Consider the following 26,153-nt stretch of genomic DNA (forward strand, 5'->3'; position numbering starts at 1 on the left):
GGACACACTGTGCAGCTCCATTCCCAGCCTTTATTGAGTTTTAGCTCACCTTATTCCCCAAGGGGATCAAAAGCAGCTTCTAGACCTGTAGGAAATACTGTAGCATTGAATAAATGAGAAAGATGAAGCCAAGGAAGGGAAAGATAATCAAGCCGGCTAATTAAGCATGTGCCTTTAAACTCTTATCAAAGGTTGTTAACAATGAATCTTACAAGTCCTATTGTCCATTAAGCATGAGAATTAACCAGAAATGGGCCAGAACGGTTTTCAATACAGAAGCAAGAGACACAGACTGAAGGAGCAGACTGTGGTGTGATAACCAACAGTCTTAAGTAAAGCAAGCTCCCAAGGGTGTTATCGGGGTGCCCTTCACACAGGGCAGCTCAACACCATGCCAAGGCCTGCTTCATCTGTGTTTGGGGAGGTTGGTGGGGTGTTGCAGTCTAGGTAACACACAATTCTCAGCCTAACACAATTTAGAATCCTCACAGAGGGAGGATGCCTAACAATCTCTTCTGTCTCACGCCTACTCCCCTGAGCCACAGGTCTGATAGCTACATGAGGCAGAGAAGCTGAAGTGGAAGCACTTTTCAAGAAGCTCATTTGTCAGAAACTTCTATGCTACCCCTTTCAAAGGCCTGTGCATTTCCACCGCGCATTGAAACAGGCATTGCACACATATTCTCCAATGAGTGAAGGCGGGAAGAACTGAAACTAACCCGTGCGCACTCTCCAACACAGACGGACCTTTATTTGGGGACTAACTTTGTGAAGAAATGTTATGCTGAGAAAAATATTAAGTCTGAACTCAGAAACCACAGGGCAATAATTGCATTGTAGCCTGTGGTGCAACCACATGACATGTTTAGCCACCACACTGGAACACTGTCTTTTAGGCTGACTATCTTAATTAGCCTTGAATGTCAGCAGGACACAGTCTTGAGTCTTCTGAGAAAGCCTGAATTGAAGAAGTGCCCGGGTTGGATTCCCCTGTGGACAGGTCTTTGGGGAATGTCTTAATTGTTAATTGATACAGAAGGGTCCGGCCCACTGTGGGTGGCACCATCCCCTGGGCAGGTGGTTCTAGGCTATATAAGAAAGCTAGGCAAGCATGAAACTGTGAGTGAACCATAAGGCAGCATTTCCCCTGTGGCTTCTGCTTCAAGTTCCTGCTTCAGTTCCTACCCCAGCTTCCCGCAACGGATGGATTATAATCCAAAAGCTGAAATAAGCTCTTTTTCCCCTGTTAGTCACTTCTAGGTCATGGCATTTCTCACAGCAACAGAATGAAGCTAGACCACTAGGTACATACATCTCTGGTATGTACCAATTCCAAGGTGAAGGTTTGCTATAAGAGAAAATCGCAGTAGCTTATAAAAATTTGGCATGCTTTCAACTTCTCAACAGGAACCAGCTGATAGGGACAGTCATTTACTAATGTTAATTAGAACCACATCTCTGTGCATAAAGTACTTTAAAATATTAATCTCAAAAATGCATTCCAGATCTGTGTGAAGAATAAGTGTGGGAGAAAGGGCCCTGTGCCAACCCAGAAAAGAACTTCAGCAATAAGAGTAAAAGGGAAGGGAGGGTTAGCGCATAGAATGACCTCAACTGGGTGTAAACATGGCGTCTGTTGGGATATACATGAACAAGAAAGTCCCTGTGAGCACTGGTGTCTTTTCATTTCTGAGGTTTGAAGCATAATGAAGTAGAAGAAATGATTCTGAGAGATTTTTCTCAACTCCAGCTTAGGCGATTAGTAAACCATGTAGTTCTTACATAGAAAGGAGACCCCTGTTTCACATTGCTGCCAAACACCCTCATCATCCTGAAGCAAGGTTATGGTAACTTTAAAACCCTTAGCATGGAGAAGTAACCTCTACAGAGACTCTCCAAAGCCCCAAGGAAGTTTGCAGAGGAGACTGAAGTAGACTGAAATTGTGAGGGTGGAAGGTGAAGGGTGGAAGGGTGGGCTGGGAATGTGCAGGAAGTTATTGAAAACACTGGTATGGCCATTCCAGCAGAAGACAGACAGCTAACCAGAGTCATGTTTGTGGCAGCTCAAGGAGAGGAAGCAGATGACAGACACCACAGAGAAACAGAATGACACAATTCAAAGTACCCCAATAGCAGCCCCTTGAGAAATGGAGGGTGGGGGTACCTACCCATGACGTCAGGCACAGGGAAAGCACCCATAAGCAAGAATGTCCTGACGAGGGGCATACAGGGCAGAGGCTAATTTATTCTGTAAGTCAGTAAAAAAAAACACTACAAGACAGATGAGATTAGGAACACTGAAGAGCTAACATGATGTTGCATGCCTTTTATCTCATCATTCAGGAAGCCAAGACGGGAAGATTGTGAATTTGAGACACCCTAGGCAAAATAGTAAATCTTTCTCTCAACCAAACACACGAGGCAACAAAAACAAAAAACAAACAAAAAATTGGAAGGAAGTCCAAACTGATTTAAAAGGGGAGGTGTGATGTAGTTTGATAAAACAGGATAGAAAGAGGGGAAAAATGAATAAGCAGAGCCTGGACATGATAAGGAAGCATGTGAGGATAAAGTCCCTCATCTTTCATAAAGGAGGAGACAAGATGGTTACGTTATGAACAAAAAAAATGACAGGCCTCGAATTTGGGACTTGAAAAGATCAGAAACTTTAAAACCAGGGAAGGGGCATACATATGGATGAGAGGCCCCACTGAACTATAAAGAACTGTTCTGTAGGGGGACACAGACACTCTGTTATACCTGATTATGCCATTAGATGCAAAGCATAAGGCACTCTTGGTGTGCTCCCCGTGGATGCAAATTTATGTGTCCTTCGTGCGTGCGTGCGTGTGCAAGGCATGAAACACTTTCTTGGCTTATTTAGTGTGTCTATTTATCCTTTGTCAGGCCACTCGGCATTTGGATGTGATTTTTCGGGCAATGTTATAATTGTCCTTGAGACATGGGAAGAATTCACGGGAAGTTTTCCAATGGTCTTTAATTAGCTGCGGCTCTTTGCGAGTTCATAATAGGTCCGATTAAACAATTTTCAAAGGTTAATCACACTCATCAGCCCAGGCCTCTTGGTGAGTGAGTGCTATAAAACATGGACAAGTATTTCTGTGCACGTACAAACCGCCCTTTCTGGAGATGTGCCAATGACCACTGGTCCCCTTTCAAAGACAAGCATGGCCTGCCTCACCCCTCTGGTCTGCTGGATAAGGCTGATGAAGGAAGGAACAGGCAGGAAATGCCTTTCATCCCCTGTTCAGGCCCAATGCTGCCCCAGCTGTCATGTCCTTAAGCCTTCCCAAGTTGCATCCAAGACTTGCTCTTTCAGCATCCCTGGGACGCTGATGGACACCCTTCCTCCTTCTCCTAAAGAGTGAACCTACATGCTTGGCAGCAGTTGGTCCCTAGTCCTTGGTTTGTAGATTTCCACTCCCCCACCAAATATCTGAAATATGTGAATGTTTTTCCCATGACTCTGGATAGTCATAATTTAAGATTTTAAGGTTTATGTATTTTTTGTGGGGGTAGAGGTGAATGCACATAAGCACAGGTGTCCTCAGGAGCCAAAAGAGGGAGCTGCAGTTACAAGGGGTTGTGAGCCACCTGATGTGCGTGCTGGGATCTAGCATTTTGTCCTCTGGAAGAACAATACATGCTTTTAACTGCAGATATCCACCAGAAGGTCACTGCCTCTAAACAGCTGCCTGTTGCTTTGGGTATTTTCCACATTGAAATCTAATTTCCCACCCGAAGCCCTGACCTTCCACATTTAATTTGTCGAAGCAATTGTTCATTTATGAATAAAACTCCAGTTTCCCAAATCTGGAGTCTCATGCTTTCCCTGGCAGATGAGGCTCCTGGGCAGGTTCTGGGCTCGGAGCAGGTATGTGGAGTAATCAAAGTGTGCCTTGAAGCAGTTTGCCACCCATCACTGTGCAGCTGTCATGGCTTCGGTGCCAGCCGAGGGTATGCCCACCACAGACAGAACAAAGGACGCCATTGGTTTACAATCTGTTCAGGGCTTTGTTCCCATTTGTAAGGGGATGACTGGAGTGGTTGTGGCTTCGGTGTGTAGTGTGAAGGTGAGTTGGCTGATGGATCTTCCATCAATATTTAATCAAAGGAAAAGCACAATGAATGCTCCTAAGTGCATGGCTCAGAAGAGGAAAGTTGGAGTGGCCCAATAAATCCCACGTGGTCAGATTGAACTCATCAGGGCCGTCTGAAAGAAGGCAGTGTAAGCAGGAACTCAGGCAGCTAATGGACTTGAGAAGGAGACTTACTTGACTCTGATAGCTGTATAATGTGGAATACATCTCAAAGAAACAAATTGTTGCAAGCAACATTGGTTTAAGCCGAAAACTGGAAAAAAAACGCATATAACAATAGAATATATGTGTGTATATCTATAGTTATCATGCAGAAGTTAGACATAACATCAATACGCTACTTAAAATGTAGCATGAAGAAGCCCAATTTTAAGTGTCTTATGTCAATTCCAAAAACCACCGAAGACTGAGAGTCTCACATTAATTGATTTGGGAGGGCTCTAGATGCTTCTAACTGCCTGCCAAGATGGAAATAGATCACTTGAAATTAGATTCCAATATGAAAAACACCCAAAGCAGCAGCCAGCTGGTTCGAGGCAATGACCTTCTGGTGGGGATCTAATGAAGTCACATAAAACTTAACAGTGACGGTAGATGCTCAGAAAATGTAAGCTGCAGCTAAAAGGAGACACAGTACTTTCAGAGGCTGCTAAGAGGAAGTGTGAGGAGTGGGGAAGTGTGAGGACTGGGGACATCCCTCCATCCACACTGCCAGTGATGGATATGCCACAGTCCCCATCACCCCCATTTTCATGGTCACATTAATTCTGCCACTTGCTCTTGATACTAACAGTAACGTTATGTGGACCAAACACACTATATTTAGGAACATGTGCATATAGACATATACGTATGCAATAACCATTGATGAGAAAAGAGGCCTTGACTTTAAAGGAGAGCTGGGGAGGGGTAAGTGGGGAGTGTTTGGAGGGAGGAAAGCAAAGGGAGGAATGTAATTACATTGTAATCTCGAAGATTAAAATAAAATAAAATAAAGTATCTCCTTAATGTCATCCACATCTGTAAACCACTATTAATATTTTAGTAAACTGTGTTATTTACTAAGCAAAATTTAAAAAGTTTATGTAATAGCAATTAAAACCACACATGGCAAGCGTGTTCTTATCTCTAGATTCTTCCCATGCATATGTTTTAGTCCTCAGAATAATAAATAGTTACCATTTCGTCAGCTGTTTACTGCTCTGCATTATATTATTTTTCATATTTACAATGTTTAGAACTTATTTATTATGTAACTCAGCTAGTAATACCACAACAATTCTAACAAGAGGAAAAATACGGAATTAACTGCTGTAGTATTTCTTCTGCTTGTGTGTCAGAAACAATTCTACAGTTCCACTTTGCTTTCCAGTTTGGATCTCCCCGATACCGTAGCCTGAATGTAGGGAAGGAAGTCTCAATTATGTGTCACCTTTTACAAACTGGTCATTCCCCAGGCACTTTGCCTGGCATGTCCGTGACTTCTCTCACTGTTGTATATCCTGGGCTTTTACTTACACTTAAAGCCAGGAGAAGAAAGATAAAGAAAGTGTTAAGAACTTTTGAGAATTAATTATGAAAGAGTGGGGCCTGTAATCATGTGCAACCTCTTAAGTCTACATACTTTTGTTTCTATGTTTAATACCACATGCTTTCCCATTTATAGCTACATGGATGTGGGGGGCCAACACCATTGAATGTTATAGAATTTTCACAGCATGAAGACATCACCAAGGCCGAGGTTCCCATGCCTTCTCCCAGAGCTTTGGCAGCACCAAGCTTCTCTTGCCTCTTTGTCCTCTTTGTATTTCCTCCTGGTTGTGTGTGTGTGTGTGTGTGTATGTGTGTGTTGCGTGCACAGTTTGAGAATTAATCCTGGTGCCTTGAACATGCTAGGTCAGCATTCCACCACTGATTAGTATATTAGCCACCTTTTCCATGTATTTTTAAATAGGAGTTAGTCTTCATACTTCCATGGTGAAGCTATTAGAAGTTTGTAAAATTAAGGGTTATATAATATAAAGCACAAAATAAAAACAGAAAACACGCAGGAAATGTGAGTGCCTGCCTGAGATCCTAGATATAAGAGTCAGGAGGATTCAAGGCCAGCCTGAGCTACATAGTAAGACTCTTGTGTCTTAAAATCAAACAAAACCAAAGCATTACTCAAAGTCACAAACCTTAGGCGGAAGGAAGTAAACAGCCAACATATCCTATCTACTTTCAACTGTCTCACATACAAAGAGAACCAGATAAGGTTCTTCACTCTACACAGTGGATACAAAAGAAATCTGCACTCCTGTAGTGAGAGACACAGGGTGAGCCTCCTGGACTCATTGGTGATTCATTTCTTCTTTGAACAAGGGACATAGAGCACAAGTATAGACAATGGCTTCTGGTATTGTGTGTCAAGGGAGCGAGCTGCATTTAAAAATGTGACAGCACCTCACACTTCTGTAAGAAGAGTTAAGAGACTCCATTTTTACACACAGAGAGTCTTGCAACAGAGACCCACCATCAGATGTTTCTGGCATGTTGCTTCGTGATAAACTAATTTTCCATGGAGTCTAGAGAAATGCTGAGGTGTCTGTTAGTGGCATCGCTACAGTATCTCGTGTCTCCAGACTGCCTACAGCAAGGATTACCTCACGATTGATTCACAGCTGGAGTCTCTCACCAAGCCCCAGGCGCCCAGTTTATACTGTTGATTAAAAATGGAGTTGTGCACTTTCCACACCAGATCTGTAGCCCATGCCCATGTTGCCTGCTCGTTTCCGAATCTATTTTTGCTTTGAAAGCCTTATTTTCCTCTGTTGCCTCTTGTGTGGTCTGTGCCTTTCTGTAGGTATATATCATTGGAGTGTAGTGTCAAAGTGAGCTAGCTCTGACCAGCATGGTAGGTGATACCTCAGCTGCTATTATACTTCAAGTCAGTACTTCCTGCTGAAGGACTCCACTACACAACCTCTGTGTGGTGCTGCCTACACACCTATTTGTCTACTATGTCCCCAAGGCGCACTTAACTTTGACTGCTACACAGAAGACAGCCAGATCTCCATCAGTCTTGGGCTCACTCTACAAAGTGGTTTGTTTTTAAATAAGACACAGATAACCTACCTATTCCCTTAGGGTACCCTCAACACTCAGAGAAGCAGCTATGCATGAGTAAGCCATAACTAGTAGTGGTAGAACCAGCTTAAGAAATGTCTCTCCAGATGTCTTAGTCTCTGTCACTCTGGAAAAAGATGTTGGTTTTTAAAAAAGTTACATCCTGTCTTATAAATGATGTAAGGGACAGCACTTTGCATCAGATACTATGAAAATACACTGATGAGGATGGGGTGGGCAAATTATTGCATGTAGGCCGAACCTGGTGAGTAGACTGTCTTTGTAATAATAAACAAAGTGTGCTGAAATAATAAATGAAGTGTCTGAGTGTGTGTGTATGTGTGAGTGTGTTTCTGTTTGTATGTATGAGTGTGTGTATCTACATCTGTGTGTGTTTGACTGTGAGTGTGTATGTCTGTATCTATGTCTTGTGTATGGCTGTATGTCTATATGTTGTGTATGTGTGTTTGTGTCTATGTGTTGTGTGCTTGTGTATAAGTATGTTGTATACATGTGTGTCTGTGTCTATGTCTTGTGTGCATGTGTGTAGTGTAACTGTGTTTGTGTCTGTGTATTGTATACATGTGTGTCTGTTCTGTGTTTGTGTCTGTGTGTTGTGTGTGTGACTGGGTTTATGTGTTGTGTACATATGTGTGTGTTGTATACATGTGACTGTGTGTTGTATATTGTGTACATGTGTGTAGGCCAGAAGTCATGTGTATGTGCATGTGTGTGTATGTGTGTGTTGTGTACATGTGTGTAGGCCGGAAGTCAACCTCAGAGCTGTCTTTCCTCAGGATGCTTCCACGCTGTGTGAGTTGCTTTCTTTCAGTGTACCTGAACTTTACTTATTACTCAGCTCGACTGGCTGCTATATTGAGTCTCAAGGACCCACAAGTTTCTACCACCTCAGTGCTGAGATTACAAACACACACAACCATGCCTGGCTTTATTATATCAGTTCTGGGGAATGAACTCAGATCCCCTTGTTTGCATGGTAAGCACTTTACCAACTGAGCCACTTTCTGCAGACTCTGGAAGCTGAGCCTAAAGGAACACAGCTACGTCTGCCTTCATCTGCGTGATCCATCCATGCTGCCAAGGGAAAGACATCTGGTGCCGAGGAGGCTCTACCGTGTGGACTTTCACAGATATATCTTACTGGGCACTAAAATCAAGTGTATGACTTTGCACCTCTTAGTATATCCCCAATGGGACTGGTACAAAAACACTGAATGCCAGTGGATAAAGCACTTGGTTTATAAGTGTGAGGATGAGAGTTAAGATTTCGGGGCCTAGGTAGGAGTGATGACCACTCGCAATCCCACTAGACAGGGGAGCCATCAAAGAAGACACTGTCATCGACTTTGTTTCTACACACACACACACACACACACACTCACATGCACACATATATACATACACACACACACATACACACAGATACATACATACCCACATACATACATACATACATACACACACACATACACACAGATACATACATACCCACATACATACATACATACATACATACATACATACACACATACATATACACACACATACACACAGATACATACATATCCACATACATACATACTCTCACACATCTGAGGCAGCACATATATATATACAGCCCCACAAAAATCAACATTACCCCCAAACACACAAACAAATAGACAAACAAACAAAACAACTGAGCTAAATACCAATGATCTTCATGTCTAAGATGAGTCTATTGGCTTAATCTTTCTTTAGAGGATGTCACTTGACTAGGTCACTGAAAACAATATTCCCCAAATACACCACAAGGGACAAGAAGACTTAGTGTGCATATACCTATGTGTCTAATTCTTGTAAAATACTATATTTAATGTGCAGCCTGCTGGGCAGACAACTCAGAAGCTCTGTCACCCAATGGACCATGTGCCCCTCTCTGGAGCCTAGTCTCTGTTAGACTCTTCCCTCTTTAAAGACAATGAGCAAATTCAGTCCTGTCCCATCTTGCTTCTTCCCAGCAACACAGAGAGCTTGCACAGATCTGCTGGATGCATAGCTAAGTGGAGGGCAATCCTCTTCATTACAACTTAGAGAAAAGAGACAGCTCAGTTCAAGAGATGCCCTTCCTGCCATCAAAGAAGCACACCATGTTCAAGGGGAGAGGGGAAGCTGACTTCCAAGGGTGGCTTGTGGGAACACTTATAACTGTGTCAGGTCTCTTACAGTAAACACAATTTAATGGTTAATTGTTGCTAATTGGAACTACTAATGGACCTAATTTTTAATTAAGGGATGAGATGGAAGTCATTTGGAATTAGCTCATGGGATCCAGGAGAACACACGCTGCTGGGAGCTTGAGAAACCGCTTTCTTCTTTGAAGACACTTCAACACTATCTGCCAGCCTGCAAAGGATATGGGGAGTCTTCAAAAATAATTCTCACCCAAGGCTGGGGGGGGGGAAGGGAGGGGGCGCAGCATAAAGCTCTCGGCTTCAGCTAAGTCTCAACGTCTGCGCCTAAGGAGTCTGCTCTCATGCAAATGTGTGTCAGTAGCTAGCAGAAACTGCGAAGCCAGCTGTGTAGTGCTTTGCCATCTGTTTTCTTTAGTATGATTTGGGGTGAAGGCAGGGAGACTAAGTTCCACGATGCAGCTCAGGATGGTCTCTAACTGCATGAAGCAGGTCGACCTCTAACTGCCTGCATGGACCAGGCTGGTTTCTGTCTCCATGGAGCAGGCAGGCCTGGGAGTGTCTGCATGGAGCAGTCTGACCTTGAATTCCCAAATGCTGCAGTCACAAGCCTGTCCACCAGCCTCTGCTACAGTAGTGGTCCTCTGTGTTATACATAACTCCATGTGCAGAAATCCAACATCAACGCCTCATATTTGGCTGATGTGTTAGGACTTGTGGATGCTTTTCTGTGAAAACTCACTGGATACTGATCCTTATCCATTCCGTTCGTTTCAGATCATCTATAAAAGTCTATGGCAGAGACCAAGCACATGTTGCTTCCATTCTCTGCTTTTCCCCACTGCCTTCCCCTTCCCATGTTTCAGGTTAAAATGCAGAGCCACAGGTGTCCTGGCAGAGGAGGAAGGACTCTGACTCTCCCCTTCCTTTGTGGACACAGTCTTCTTTTCTATTTTGATTCAGTCAGGGTCCCAGAAGAAAATGAAACTCATTTACATATTCTCCCTAAAAAGTTCTTTCAAAAAGGAAACTCATGGGGAGGAGGGAGTGGAAGTACTCTAAGAGCCAGAGGACTGGGGAGTTTGTCCTGCTATTGTGTTGCTTAGTCTTATCAGAGGCTACACCTATAGAGTCTTGGTAACATGACCACCCAAGCACGAGCTGATCAGGATGACAACAATGGACATGCCAAACTGAATGGGACAAGCCCATCAGGCCTCAACAGTACACAAAGAATTACAGGCAACTAAGTAAAGTGGTGGTCTTCCCCTGGAAAGAGTACACAATCGGCTGTCCAGTGGCCAGCCGTCAGTCCCGAAAGCGTACAATTAGTGAAAAGAAGAGACTGAGAATTTGAAGGAGAGCAGGGAGGGGGTCTATGAGAGGGTTAACATGGAGGAAGGGGGAGAAAGAAATGTTTTGAATTAAATTATAGCCTCAAAAGTAGACAAGTAAATGGCAGGCTGTATTAAGGATGTGTGGCTGTAGTCATCTGTCTTCTAATTGAGATGACCCGGGATGGCGTCCCTGAGCAGTGAGTGAGGACAGTGGACAGCAGTGGAATACTTCAGAGACATGCAATCCCCAGTGTCAGCCACTCTCTTAGGACACTGCCACTCTTGCCTTGACATCTCTTCCTGGATAATTATTTTTAAACTACATATTCACGGCTGAAACATAAATATTCACCCTAGACCTCTCCCACCAAAACTATACGTGGTCTTGAACATCTTATTAATGACAGGAACCAAGACAAACCAAACCAAACCTGCATGGGTAAGCATATCCCTCATAATAGTAGTTTATGTTCATGTTGCCTGTTTTCCCTCAGTTACCCAAGTCCACCATGGCTACCCAACTGCATGACCAGGTACATTATCAAAAATAGTTCAAGGTCCAACCTTTTCAAATTCAATTATTTTGGTTCTCACCACTCCACAGATCTCAGCATGCCTGAGTTGTCTTTCCTTCGCTCTACCTCCTATTATCTTTTGTCTGTTCTTCAAAAGTCTTCCTCAGACCCATTTGTGGTTTGGCTCTTTCCTTACCCAAACCATCAGCGCACTTTGCCTGTTTTCTTCCTCCAGGCCAGACATCTTCAGAAATGATTAATCTGCTTCCTTGGTGGTTGATCATTATAGCAAGCAGAATCAAATTTCCTGGACTAGCAATATGGCTGGATGGGTGAAAGCCTTTGCCTCACAAGATGGATGGCCAGAGTTTGTTCTTTGAAATCCACAATAACAGGGAAGAACTGAATCCTTTCAGGTACCAGCTGGCCACCACATTTATTCTGTGGCACATACACACACACTCATGCACACATGCACACACATACATGCACACACACACTAATAATTTTTTAAATTGTCACAAGAGTCGCCCACCATTTATAGCTTTGAATGAACTGCCCTTCGACCTCGTTTTGTTCTGCTGCCCTCCTTCCCACTCCATATTTTTCTTAGTTTCTCTTCTGCCTGAATCCCCCCATTGCCTCTCCTGAAGACTGTCAGTCATCGCTTAGAACGTCACATAGAATCGAAGAGTGGCTTCCTCTTCCTGCATGCACACAGGACACCCTTTCTTCATGTCCAATACAAATGTGGCTTTCTTGAGGACCTTCCTCTTATTCATCTCCTCTTAGATACACCTTTTACTGTTGTCTTCCCCCTTCCTCCCCATCACATTAGAGAGATTCCATCTTAAAATATCAGCCCGTGATCGGTGGCATGCTCCATTTCTGCAGATCCTCTTTGTCATTTGATTCAATCCTGTGGCATTGCTTTCAGTTGCTGCATCTGCCCACGACTTACATGAGTTCACTCTTCCTACCATTTCCCAAATACCACTATCAACTTCACTCTACATGTGTGTGTGTGTGTGTGTGTGTGTGTGTGTGTGTGTGTGTGTGTGAACTTACCTGTAGAGGCCAGTAGATCCCCTGAAGTTACAGGTGGTGTGAGCTCCCTGACCAAGGTTCTAAGAACTGAACCCAAGTCCTCTGCAAAGAACATCAAGTGCTCTTAGCTGCAGAGCCACCTCCAACCTCTCTAGGGACCATGTTTATTAAAGTGAGATGTAGTGTTGTCTTGCTCATAACATATTTGAGACATCCTCTTCTGGTTTGCTTTCATCTATTACATGAGTAAGCGAGTCCCTCTTACCTGGCAGTATTGTATGTTCATGGTGCCTTATTGTGTGTTTGTGGCTCCATTTTCTGCTCTTATGCTTATTTCCAGGGCTCTGCCTACTTGTCCTGCCTCCAAGCCCATTCATCCTGGTAATGGGACTAAATCCCATGATGGTAACTCCAAACTCTACCACCATATAAAGATAGTGGTTAAGATCTACACACACACAGAAACAGCAATCAGTCTCCCCACTGTCATGTGTGTAGACATCTTAAAGTCAACACACTCAGCAGAGAAATCAGCCTTCTCCCCAGCAATGTGATCCTTCCTCAGCTTAGCTCCTGAATAGTGGAATGGTGGGCCCCTGAGCTGTGGGGGGTTAAAGACCGATGTTTTCTTAATTTGATGTCTATCCTGATACTCAGTTGATTATAATATCCAGGGTATTCTAAACCTGTCACTTATGACAAACTCATTAGTAATGTCAGGGTTATTCTCAGAATGTGATGACATGCCACCATGATGTCTTCCTTAGATTCTTCAGTGATTTGGCCCTTTTCTGTTTTTTTTTTGGGGGGGGCGGGGGGTGTTGCGGTGTTTAGTTTTGTTTGTTTGCCCATTTTCCAGACATTCTCCATCCTATAGGCATGGCAACTGTCATTCTCCAATTCTCAATGACATTTCCATTATCATCAGGATAGAGCTCAAGGCTCCATACCTGACAATTGCTGCTACAGCCAGCCAACCTGTTAAGCTAATTTTCTTCCTCCCCATCTCTCTCTGTGTCCTGCTAAGCCATCTGCATGCAGTTGCACGGCTCCATCCTCTGCTCATGCAAGCCCAAGGACGAGTTGGTTCCTTGGTCTGGAACTCTCAGCTCTATTGTTTGTTTGTTTGAATGTTTGTTTGTTTTTTACCCAGCTAATTCCCATGTTTCTTTGCTTCTATGTTTAGAGAATTCTTTTCCTGAAGACATTCTCTGATCTCCGCTAGTTCATGTCCATTGCTCCTTCTTATACCAACATAACCTATTGTGGCAATAATGGTTAGTGTAACTGTAGCAAACTCTATCTGAATACATAGTTTATGCCAGGATCTGTTCAGTATTTCCTCAGACAAGTAATGAGGTACAGGAAGTTCACGAGTTTTCCCAAGTGTCCACCACCAAAAACCGATACAAGTAGCTTCTGAACTTTAACTGTTTCCTTAGGAATGGAACAAGTAGTTGTATTTACATTGTTGTAGTAAGATGTTCATAACCAATGTCTTTTTATCCTAATGAGAAGTTCTATTCCCATCCTTGAACATGAGCTAACACATAGTATGTTACCAACTGAGATTAGATAAAAAACAAAACAAAACAATCAACCAACCAACAACAACAACAGAAACAGATGACACATGACTAAACAAAGAATTCTTACTCAAAATGAGAATCACACAGACCTCTCTCTGATGTACGTCAAAGCTGTATTTTGCCCTCAAATCTCAAATGACTGGTTCCCAGTCAATACCCTCACCCTGGTCCCCATTCTAAGAGCTGACATACCTTGTGCTGTATGCCTAGTAGACCTCCCACTGTAGTCTGTCTGGAAAAGTCCTTTTCAACATTACCGATCCTTCTCCAAATGCACTTTATTCATTTGTATCTCAAAACTTCTCTCTACATTCTTGTTTCTCCATAACATTTATATCATTACAAATAATAATCACAAGAAACAGCGAGATAAACTTGACTATGCTGTTGATTTTTTTTTACTGAGGATGGGCTTTCTATTCTCATTTGCATCTGCAATCTTAGCATAGTACCTACCACCCAGACATAGACTGGGAAGGTTTGAAATATTAATTGAACAAGAATTGGTTAGATTATATCTCCATGAATAATTAAATTAATATCTTGAACTCTAGTGTAGTAAAGCAATTTGATTGGCTCGTATATTGGGAAAAGCTAATTAGCTAAATTGCTTGATACTGGTACATTGGGATATTTGAAAAAAGAGTTATTACCTTAATCAGACTCAATTTGCTTCCCTACTATGATCAATGGTTGGACAAAAGATACTCAGTTGTACAAAAGCCAATCAAATTGTCTACAAGCCAGTTAACAACCATTTGTTCCAAGTGTATCTAACTCTACTTGGGCATAAGCCTAATGAGAGGACAACTGCACAATATGTCCAACCACCATCCAAATCTTGTAAGGATGAACCAAGTGTAGTTTTCCATATGCTCCCTATTGGTCCCTTCCTTCGTACTCCAAGGGTGGCAACTTAATATATCTTTTATTGACCACAGATCATATTGGATTTTCATGTGTGTGTGTGTGTGTGTGTGTGGTCAGGGGCTCCATGTTTAGGTGTGTGCACATGTGTACAGGTACAGATATGCATGAATTCACTTGTATGTGGGAATAAGGAGAGGTCAACTTTGGATATCATTCCTCGGGATCCATCCACATACTTTATTGAGGTAGGGTATTGCATTAGTCTGGGGCTTATCTATTTGGCTAGACTGGCTGGTCTCTGCCTCCCCAATCATGACATTACTGTGCGTCTGGCTTTTTTAATGTGCGTGCTGCAGGGCTGAACTCAGGGCCTTCTGTATGTACTCTAAGGACTGAGACAACTCATAAGCCCCATATCTTGGAATTTCATTTTCTTATATGGTTTTATTTCCTACTCCACAAACACACACTTACATGCTTAAGTTTCTTTTAAGGTATCATACTTAACAAGTCATTTATCTGTTTGACAGTTTTAGTGGAATCATATGGGAACTCCCAAGGCAAGGCATTGTTTTGTGCCAATATTGATTAGCATTGATTAGTATAGAGGGGAACCCGTGAGCATAAACACTTCCAACCACCAGCTTGCAATTTTCGTTGTGATGTGATGTGATATGATGTGATGTGTTTGTGTGTGTGTATGTGGGGGGGGGTATGTGAATATCTTGCTATATTCATTATCACACACACACAAACACACACACACACACACACACACACACACACACACACAGTCTCACTATATAGCTGCCTAGAAGACACCCTGTAGACTGGGCTGGCCTCGAGTTTATTGAGATGTGCCTATCTCTGCCTCTTGAATTCCTGGATTAAGGGTGTGTACCACCAAGGTCAAAATTCATTATGTTTTTAAAAATGAGATGATACTTGGTTGAGGGGTTACTTGTTATTAGTAGTACTGGTTAATTATGAGGTTAATTACTGGTTAATTATAAGCCTTTTGTCAAGCAAAGAGGCCAAGGTTTAAAGAAAGTAAAAGCTATACATGACAAACCAAGTCTCCTCTACAGAGTCACATATTTTAAATGCAAAAGACACATTAAAATGGCAGGCACATGACATTTTAATGAATGGCAATCCATGGAGACCAAGAGTACCAAAGCAATGTCCAGCTGGAAGCCAACTCTTTGCTCTTCAGTCAGGAAAATCATACAGCTCTGAGATGAGTACAACCATGAGGATAACTGAAGAGATGCATGACAGGAGGAAGCAGTACCCTTAGATGCTGTATCGCTAAAGGGGCCTTCAGTGGGCTACTCTTCACTGAAAGCCATCTTCTGGCTGCCAGCCTCAATTGCCCCCTGGGTTCTTTTGCACCTGAACCAGGTTTCATGTGCTTGTTGCAAAGACCTTCTTGGTTCCATCTGATTATCTTTAACCACCAAACATGCCAAAGACTCAAAGTTCCAAGTTCTCCATGCTCGCCACTACTCTTCAATTAGTTAAAATAAATTAACAAAAATCAACTGTTTTTTTTTTTTATGGTTGTGTTCATTTTCATCTTTCAACAAAGCAAAAGTGAAAGTTCAGATGCAAGCGAAGTATCTATGTATTCCAAAAGTTTTTTAAAAAAAGCACCAACTTCTTTATGCGCATACGCTCAGCTCCAAATTGCACCATTAACATTTACAAATCAAATTAAATAATGCCAATTGAATGCTGAAGACTCTCCTGTATCCTCAAAGCAACTTCTGCTACCTTGCTGTGAAAATGGAATATCAGAAGTGTCACTTTTGATATCCCAAATACAATGTCTTAGAAAAGAATTGAAGTTTTGATTCATTCCACATTTTTCTTTTTTGAATACACATATCAGGTCCTGTCCTAGGAGCCAAGCAAGCACAAGGGAAAACTCCGACTTCTGAGGAACTCTGGTCTCTAAAGCAGCGTTTCTCAATCTTCCATTTTATTAATATGTGATCTTTTTTGACAAATGTCAAATCTTTCTCCCACTTGTCAGAAATTCTGATGACCTTGTCAAGCTGTGAGACCCACTGATATACAGAACATTGACTAAACTTTCTGCATATCTTTTATAGGCAAAGCATCTCAGAGATCTTACTTTTATTTTAAAGACAGTGTATTTATTTCCTAAACATAAAGCCAGATTGTCCTAGGAAATAGACTTGTAACCACACACCCCTCCCCTTGCCAAAACGAAATGCCAGCTTCTTGTGCCCACCACTATTGAGAATCACTGCTTTGGAGAGTTTTGGAGAAAACCAGGCAAGTTCCATCTCTCCCGTCCAATTAGGTCTGAAAGGAATGAGATTTTCCTACCTGACATAACAGCTGGTGAAGTACCATAATTCTGTCTTGGGATTGAATCTTGGAATGAAAAAGAGCATGAGAGAGATTGCAATGAAGTCCAAAGGAAAATAAAATCAGAGACTTAGCTTTACAGGTTGGAAGGGCCCAGTGTGCGCCCCACAGCCACCTGCCCCCACCCCCTTTCTGTAAGCACTCCAGGCACTGTGACTCTAGAGGACAGTTGATTCTTAATCTCCAGTATCAGCAGGTTGTGCATGCTACAGGGAACCCCTTGGTCTCAGAGCATCACCATCTTCCTCTCGTCTGTTTGGTTGCTCCTTTTGGGAATCATGGGAGGCTCTTGCTCTCCCCAGATGTTTTAATAATTTTATGAGACAGCCTGTCTGGAGGGCACCCAAGTGTGGAAGCAATGGAGAATAAAATAAGTAACTTTAAAAGAAATTAATAAAAATTCTGCATGTTCTCACACCATATGGATTAAATGTATTGTAAAGCCCAAGATCCCATTTTTTAAGAGTCATAATCCTGACCAGGGGCAGAGCACAGAACACTCTCTGTCCCAGGATCAGGAACCTTGTGTATAGCTACCAAGGCTAGCCAAGGCTAGATCTCATGAAACAGAGGATGGATGGTTATTTGTCAATGTATCATAACATTGGAGGTAGCAAAATGTAGAGAGACGCTAAACTACAAGTAGCCATTGCAGACCTGGGGATGTGGGGGGTGGAGTGGGGGAGGGACACTGGAGAACAATCGGCTACTTTAAAAATGACAAAGAATCTTCAACTCTCGCTGCCCAGCCACGATCTTCTCTGTAGGTTTTTATTAGAATAGAGCAACTATACAGGATGATGGGTTTATTGCATCCCAGTATATGCACATGTAACTTCGGCCATGTTCACCCACACCCTATAGCCCTCTCTGACCCCCCTTCTGGAACCCTCATATCTATTTTCCCATTCCTAACTATCCCTTAGCCATGAAGGTGGTCCAGAACCTGCAGTTGTAACTGGCCTTCTAAGACCTGAAAACATTGAGCCTACTCCCAGCTTTTCAAAAAGATTAAGGCATCAACGGTAATATGTGAGCTCTTATCTCATTCATGTGACCTGTATTGCCCTTTAAAAGCTTAGATCCCCTCCCCCAACTGTACATTTCTATGCACTTAATAACTTTTGAGGTTATTCACAACATATCTCCTAGTTTAATGCCGATCACTCCTCTGAGGGAATAGCATGGCTGAAGAGGGCTGTGAACATCGTAAAGCACTTATGGCGACAGGAACAAGCAAGCATTGCTCAGAATTCAGATGCAAAAATGGCCTGGTCTCCTGAAATAGACTAGCGGCCTGTTGACTTGACTATCAGCCCCACTGCGAAGTGGAGTCGATTTGATAGCAATTCCAAAGATGTTGGTAAGAGGGATCTTAGTTCCTAGATACCTTTCCATAAAACTTCAAGTTACTATTCAAAATGTAGGAAAAAAGAGTTCATTTTTATACCACATTGTAATATGTACATATCTATAATTACAATATAAATAGAAACATATAAGTTAACATAGTAAATATTGTCTACTGTTAAGTAATTGAGGAATACAAACAAAATGATAAAAATAGAAAATCCTTCAATCTCATTGTGAAGAATAAACATACTTGTTTTGTAGTATTTTTGTTTAAGATGTATGTGTGTATTTGCATGTATGTGTAGTACCCATGGATGCCAGAAGGGGACCCAGATCACCTAGAGCTGACGACAGCAGGCAGTTGTAAGCCACTTAATGTGGGTGCGTGGGAACTGAACTTAGGTCCTCTGAAGAGCAGCAAGTGCTCCTAGCCACGGAGGCACCTCTCCAGACTCCACCCAACTTGAGCTTCTTGACAGAGCTCCTTTCTAAGTAATCCCTCACAGCTACACTGTGCTCCACAGGCGCAAGTCCCCAGCCCTAGCTTTTGGCTTGGCATCTCAACGTTGCTTTCCTTACTTGTATGGGACTGCTGTGCTTTCGTGTTGGGCTATTCTTAGGTCTATGGATGAAGGAATAGTGGTTGGCTAACTAGTCTCTACTAAACACCGTCTAGAATACCATGAGTATTTTGAGACATAAAGTCCTTCTCCTTTATTTTACAGTTTTCCTGTCCACCAGCTTCTCAAAATTGCAAGTTTACAACTGGGAGATGTGTGTTGAAGTGATTGGTTGGACACTTTGCTTCTAACTGATGCTGTACAAGTCAAAGGCATGATCAAAGCTAACTTTCCTCCGTGTTTATAAATAATGTATGGGTTGTTTATCTTATCTGATGTATGTGTATACTTATATGTATGCTTATATGTAAAATTATAGCAATGATAGTTTTAATCATGTTATTCAGTTTTCTATGCCCTGTTTTACTCCCAAGTCACTCGTACCTCAACAGTGTTTCTATTAAGACCTTTAGGTAATGATATTAATTTACTTGAACTCAAGATCCATATTCCTAGAAGTAAAGGTTTAATATTTGTAAGTAACTCTCCACCCCTAACAAGACTTGCCCCTAACTCTTCATTCATTCTTTCCATGAGAAAATTTCCCTGTATAGAACTGTTATGTTTCATTAAGATTAAAGAACTGTTGAAAAAAATCACAGCCTTTCCGTCTACACTTCCTGTCTTGTATTAGTTTGTAATCGGCTGCTATTTTTTTCCTTGCGCATTCACTTAAGAAATTGTAGTCATTGGGATTTCTGAAGCTATTTATCGCTTAAGATGCCATTTACTGAGTCATAATTCCATGTAAGATCTTCTGCTCACTTTTGATATTTATACCTAATGTTGGAAAAATGAATAATACATATTTTCATCTGGTAATAATCAGACTTTTGGAACAGTGGAGAAGTGGCGTGCCTGGAGAATGACAGCGAGCGCTGGCTCATCAGGACTACAATTCCAGCATCATTTTTTGTGCGTGGCAATACTGACACCACAGAAATCGGATGATGCCACAGTGCTTAGGTGGCTCCGGTAAGGAAGGCAACCTGCACTGGAGATAAGGAGCCTGCGGAACAATGTCTTTTGCTTTCTTTCAGAAGAGCCTGGTGACATTGTAAGCCACTGGTGACCAGCAGCCGAACAAATGAAACAGAGATAAGAAAGTTGTAAAACAAGATTGTCATGCAATATCGAGGTTCTTAAAACACACTCAAGTCCCGGGCGGCTTCTGCTAAAGCTCCCAGTAACTCGATAAGAAATTATGGATAATGGGGCTTTTCTTTCATTGAAGGAATTCTGTGAGAAAGAATAAACAAAAGCAGGAGAAGTGGGAAAAAAAATCCTCCAAGATTAGAACCATGACATAAAATAGGTGCCTTGTTTGTATCCAATTTGTTTAGCTTAAAGCCTGGAGATTCAGCCCAGTTTAGAACTGGGTAGTGAATTGACCAATACACTTTGAAGAGGAAAATTCCAGATGGAAATTCTTTTAATGACATGATTTTAAAATCTGAGGTGACACGAGATGAGATATACCTGCCTTTTTGAAGATCAAAAAGTAAGGAAGCTTTGGTTCAATATGATTCCTTTTGTCACAATCTTAAAAAAGGAAAGCAGGGTGCTTAGTCGCCTTATCTCTGTTTAGAACAGGATAGTGCTACTGTAGCTCCTTTGCTCTGCAGCCTGACCAGTACCTACTCTGGATTATCCCTCAAATCTCACTGTACTATGCCCTGGGAGCCTATCTGTTCCTGGACTGTTTCTGTTCCAATCCTCACTTTTTATAAAATTTCCAAGAGCTCAGATGTCTGAAAGTCTCTGAAGACCATCTCACTGGAGAGAGACACCAGTATACAGCGATGGAGGCTTGAAGGAGAAATGCCTCCTACAGTCTCAGGGATTTGAATACTTAGCCCCCGATAGGTGACACTCTTTGAGGGAGTTACAGAGCTTTCAGGACATAGGACATTGCTAGAGAGAGCAGGTCACTCAGAGCAGGAGTTGAGCTTTTATGGCTTCAACACACCTCTTGTTCTCTTCCTGAACTTCCTGTGTGTGTGTGACAGAAATGCCATCACACTGGTTCCTGCCCCTGTCACCAGCTGTGTCACCTTCCTTGGCATTATGGGCTCCTTCTTTGGAACTCTAAGCCAAACAGGCTCTCCCTTCTGTAAGTTGCTCTTGGTCATGAGGTTTTATCATGCCGACAAAAAGTGGTTAACACATAGTTCAGAGGACAGGGTGGAGGATGAACTGTAGGCCCTTGAGGCTGAAAGCTGAAGGTGCAGTTAGGAGACTGACACAACACTCCAGACAAAGCCAAGGAATGGGGAAGACAGGGTAGATCTGACAAATGTTCAGGATTTAATTCCTGGGACTTAAAGTAATTGTGTATGGAGGAGAGGAAGAAGGACCGTGTATGTGTTGAGTCCCAAGGGTAGAGTTTGGCTATTCGGTGGATCATCACAATAGTGACTTGAAATAAAACAGGAAAAGAACACAGAAGAGGAGAAGGGTAGGGCTGGAAGGAGAAACTCAAGGACATCCAGGCCATGAATGTGAGTTGTAGTGACTTTGAGATGTTGAAGACGGATCTCCATGGAGACCAGGTTTAATGTTCTGAGACTAGCATTGAAGACTTCGATTTAAGAGTCTTCAGTGTGGTTGATGGGGTGGGGAACCATGAGCGTGGACAGGATTGCTGAACGAAAGCATGTATGGACTGAGTAATGAGGTGATATCTGAGCTTGCGGAAGGAAGGACAGAGGAATGGCCAGAGAGAAGGTGTAGAGACTCAGGCACAATAGGGGGAGTTTACTGGACAAGCAGGGCCAGATATATAAGTACATGCATATTTCATTTCAAAATACAGTCAGTTTATATTTTAAAAAGGAATTGGGCACCGAGACTACCCTGGGTCTGTGTGCCCATGGGGTAAGCTGATGGCAAATGGGTCATGGTTCTGCTCTCTACACACAAAGTTCTTATATTCCTGGCTGCTGAAGGTGCTGTCTCCACCCATTAGGTGTCCATCACCCAGGAAAAGGTATCGCATTGAAATGGAAATCCCTCTCAGTTATAATTTCAACGCCATGTATATTTGTATAATGTGGCCAATACAGAGAGTATGTTCAAGGTAATTTGCTTACCTTCAGCAAGTTCATTCATTGACATGATTAGAAGGTTAGCTTTGGAACCCTGGGATATTATGTAAGCAGTTAGCACAGTGGACATGTTAAAGAATTAAGTGATACCCCTCGTAGAGCAAGCAAAGGTGCTGGGTTGTTAGTTTAATAGGGTGGTGCATCTATTACAGTGACCTGAACTTGTACCAGGTAGGCTGCATCAGAGGCTAAGGGTGGCTCACTTGATAAGTGCCTACTTATCACATAGTACATTAGGGCTGCTATGTATCCTGCTGTCCAATAACATCCCAGGGATGTACACAGAATTACTGTTCTCAATTTGTAAGAAAAGAAGCGAATCTCTAGGAAGCCAAGGAATGTGGTCTAAACATGCACAGCCAACACAAAGCCAAGTTGGGCTTTAGACCCCGATGCCATGCCTAAGTCCACTGGAACCCCTTAGTGCCAGTAAGGGAACTGTGAGGTAGGTCCACTTAGGTGGGAAAAGTCAAGTAGATAAGTCAACTGGGTAATCCACAGCAAATTTTAGAAAGTCATGATGGCATGCGGTATGAGGGAGGTGATTTAACAGAAGAAATGACTGTATTCGACACACACCAAGAGTGCTCAGTTACAGTTTTGAACAAATCAGCAAAACAATGTGTCTTCTCTCCTCCCTCAAAAACCTTATCAAGTTGCCAACTTCTAATGTTAATGTCATATTGCCAACAATTAATGTTATACGATGCTCATACTGTTACTAAACACTGTTTACTTGCTGTAGTGAAAGCACACAGTGAAAACAAGGAAAAAGTAACAGGACATTTGGCATTGAAAACAAGGTCCCTGTGCTGCAGTCTTTCCCTTGCTGAGCAAGGCCGTGGTGCACAGGAAATCATTACATGATTATTTTGGCAGTTGCCAGTTGGGAAAAGTGGTGACCCCATCTGATTCTGTTCAGATTGAAAAGCCTTAGATATACAACTTTAAATTATTTATTTAATTAGGAACTACAATAATTTGAAGCCTATTATATTTTAGGGTTTTTGGTTTTCTTGGGAGGATGTTTTTTCTGTTTTTCCTGTTTTTGTTTTGTTTTGTTTGTTTGTTTTTAAGGAGTCAGGCACATATTGTGTCATTATTAGTTGGCAAATTGGAATGTTAGCAATGTAGATGACTTTGCTTTTTAGTCAAATGGGTAAAAAGTATAAAGGGTTTCTCCCTATATTTCCATTATGCCTCATTATTTTTTACAAGTAAAGATCACACTTAAGATTGTCATTTAGCACAGTAAGGTTGTCTTTACTCTTACTCATCCTCAATTGACAGAGGACCTGACAGAGAGTGACCTCTACTGTGGAGATCCGAGAGGCACTGGGCCTTCCAATCCTGTGTCTGGAATCTGTTTGAGTAGGAAGACATGAAGAGGCGACAGATCATCCTTACGCTGGACCAAAAGCTGTACAGATATTAGTGTGAAGATATCTGTCCAATGACAATGATCTGAGCCATGGTGTAAAGTTAAGGGTGCTCTCAGAGCTGACTTCTAAAATCTAGCTAAGAGTGCAAGTCTATGATCCAGTTTCAACTCTTGGGCAGGTCACTTATCACCAATGGTCCAATGCAGGGGAATGGGTATATAGCTTATGATAAGCCTAAGCTCTTTCTTGGGAGTGTATGATTTTCCTCTACATCCTTTGAGTAAAGGCACCCATTTTTATAGGTCCTCCATCAACAGTTAGCATACATAAGGCATATCAGCAGTATGCAGTGCCTCCATGAGACTCATAAAGGCAGTATCAAAGGGACACACACATAGGCTTAAACCACAAAGTTAGAAGCATAAGGTATTCACAAGTCAAAATGAGTGACCTCACTCTACAGAGGGGGAGGCTGAGATCCTTAGATACTATGTCCTCAATGGCACAATTCAGATTTAGATCAAAGTTTCTTGACTGATTCTCCTGGGGTCTTTCTATATTGCTTAACCTATGTCAGTTAAAAGAAAGTATGCCTTTCCCCCCATGTCTTTACAAAAGACAAGATCACTTGCACTAGGGTGCATACTAAACACTAAGATGCTAAGGTGCGACTGATGGTGCATTCACTAATGATGTTGAGCATAGGTTTAGTGTTCTAGGTTGTATTAGATGCAAATATTGGAGGGACTACTCCTTAAACAAATACAAAGCCTTGCCAGTGAGTTCAAGTATATCCTAGATTGAGATCAAATGTACTACTGGCTTTTTTTTTTTTTCAGTTCATGTGACAGCTCATCTTGTTTATCAACTTGACACCAATGGGAATGGGAAGAAGAAACTGCAATTGAGAGATTACCTCCATCAGACTGGCTTGTAGGCATGTCTTACCTCCATCAGACTGGCCGGTAAGCATGTCTTCAGGACATTTTAAAATTACTCATCAATGTAGAAAGACCCTGCTCACTGTGGGCATTGCTATTCCCTAGTCACACGAGCCTGGGCTATATAAGAAAGTTATCCAAGCAAGTCAGTAAGAATTGTCCTTCTATGGTCTCTGTTTCAATTCCTGCCTCCATGTTCCTGCCCTTAAGTTTCCTTTGATGATCCACTGTAACCTGCAAACCAAATAGTCGCTTTCCTCTCCATGATGCTTGTGGTCCATGTTTTATCACAGCAACAGAGAAGCGAATGAGAACAATACACTGTTTGAGAATAAGACTAGTCAAAAGCATCATAACTTTAAGATAAGGTTAAATACGTCCGATTCTGTTCCTTCTCTTCAATAGCCACTATGCCAGTATGTCCACAGGAGAAATAAACACTCAACTGGGCCAACTTCTCAGTGACTTCCTATTACTTCAGACATTGAGGGTGCATAAAAAGGTCTTTCCACTGATTACAGTTGGAACTGCTCTCTTATGTGTGAAAGACCTGGGAAGGACAGTGGGTCAACTGGTAAAGAGCTGCGGAAAGGAAAGCAGCCCACGCCTATGGTCATGAGGGACAGATCTACATGCGTAGGCAGAAGGGTCCCTTTCCAGAAAGAGCTCTGGTGCGCTTGGAGAACTGTACCACATAACGAGAAGAGTCGCAAGTCTAAAGGCAACGCCACAGGACCCTTCTCCTTGCACGTGTGAATGAGTGTTCCCTGGGATTGAACCTGCACGCAAGCTTGTTCATGCCAGAACCCGACAGCTTTGTGAGACCAGCTGTGTATTGGCAATGCTAAGGAAAAGAGAACATGGCGCCTTCTCAAGTCCCAGGAGACAAACTAAAGGCTTCCACTCACCGTTCCTGCTGTCCCCAGGGAAAGATGGTTCATCTGCTGCGTCAGGGGACCCACGATATTAGTTGGCTGCATTGACATGGGGTGGTCCACGGCGGGTGTGATCACAGCACCCTAAAAGCACATACAATGTCCATCTGAGAACACGTTCCAAGAGGAAGAAAACGTTCTTTATCAAAAGCCAATACAGCCTTTGGTGAGTTTGCTTTTCATGGTAAACAGTGAATAAATTCAGGCTTGGAGGATCTGGTGCCTGTCTGCGTCTTTCTGTTTACGTGTAGAGTCTGTGGCACCAGCAATCCTCTTTGCTAACATATGATTGATGTGCAAGTGTCTAACACACCTGGCTTTTACCTTTAGGGAGGTTTTCAAATAAATCCTATGCGCCCCTTCTCCCACAGTTCTGATATATTTCTTTGATTGAAAATTGGGGACAGTAATATAAATCCTCTAATTTTTCTTGGTATTGAATAAAATTTTCAGTTTGTTTACTTTTTACATTTAAATTTTTTGTGTGGTGTGTAGTATGTTTTCTGTGTGTGTATGTACATGTATGCACATATTTGTACACATACTCAAGCATGCACATGTTTTAGCATGTGTGTCGAGGCCAAGGGATATCGTGTGGGAGTTGGTTCTCTTTTCTACCATATGAGACCCAGGGAA

At 42.3% G+C, this 26,153-nt stretch overlaps 1 protein-coding gene across 10 annotated transcripts in view; it reads right to left on the reverse strand.

The window, feature by feature from the left end:
• The window catches only part of Rbms3 (RNA binding motif single stranded interacting protein 3), a 1,312,983-nt gene that overhangs the window by 35,522 nt on the left and 1,251,308 nt on the right, over nucleotides 1–26,153 (reverse strand). For 5 of the 10 annotated variants that reach the window (XM_085828156.1, XM_085828154.1, XM_085828152.1 and 2 more), the window contains 2 exons: nucleotides 25,491–25,601; nucleotides 17,138–17,185 (listed from right to left, as the gene is read on the reverse strand). In XM_085828156.1, coding sequence (XP_085684282.1) covers nucleotides 17,138–17,185; nucleotides 25,491–25,601 — 159 coding nt within the window. The remainder of the gene's footprint in view (nucleotides 1–17,137; nucleotides 17,186–25,490; nucleotides 25,602–26,153) is intronic. The other 5 variants (XM_085828159.1, XM_085828158.1, XM_085828155.1 and 2 more) reach the window with 1 other exon arrangement.

Source organism: Mus caroli, unplaced genomic scaffold, assembly GCF_978045245.1.
Source record: "Mus caroli unplaced genomic scaffold, Mus_caroli_1 scaffold_11, whole genome shotgun sequence".
In the NCBI taxonomy this organism is placed as follows: domain Eukaryota; kingdom Metazoa; phylum Chordata; class Mammalia; order Rodentia; family Muridae; genus Mus; species Mus caroli.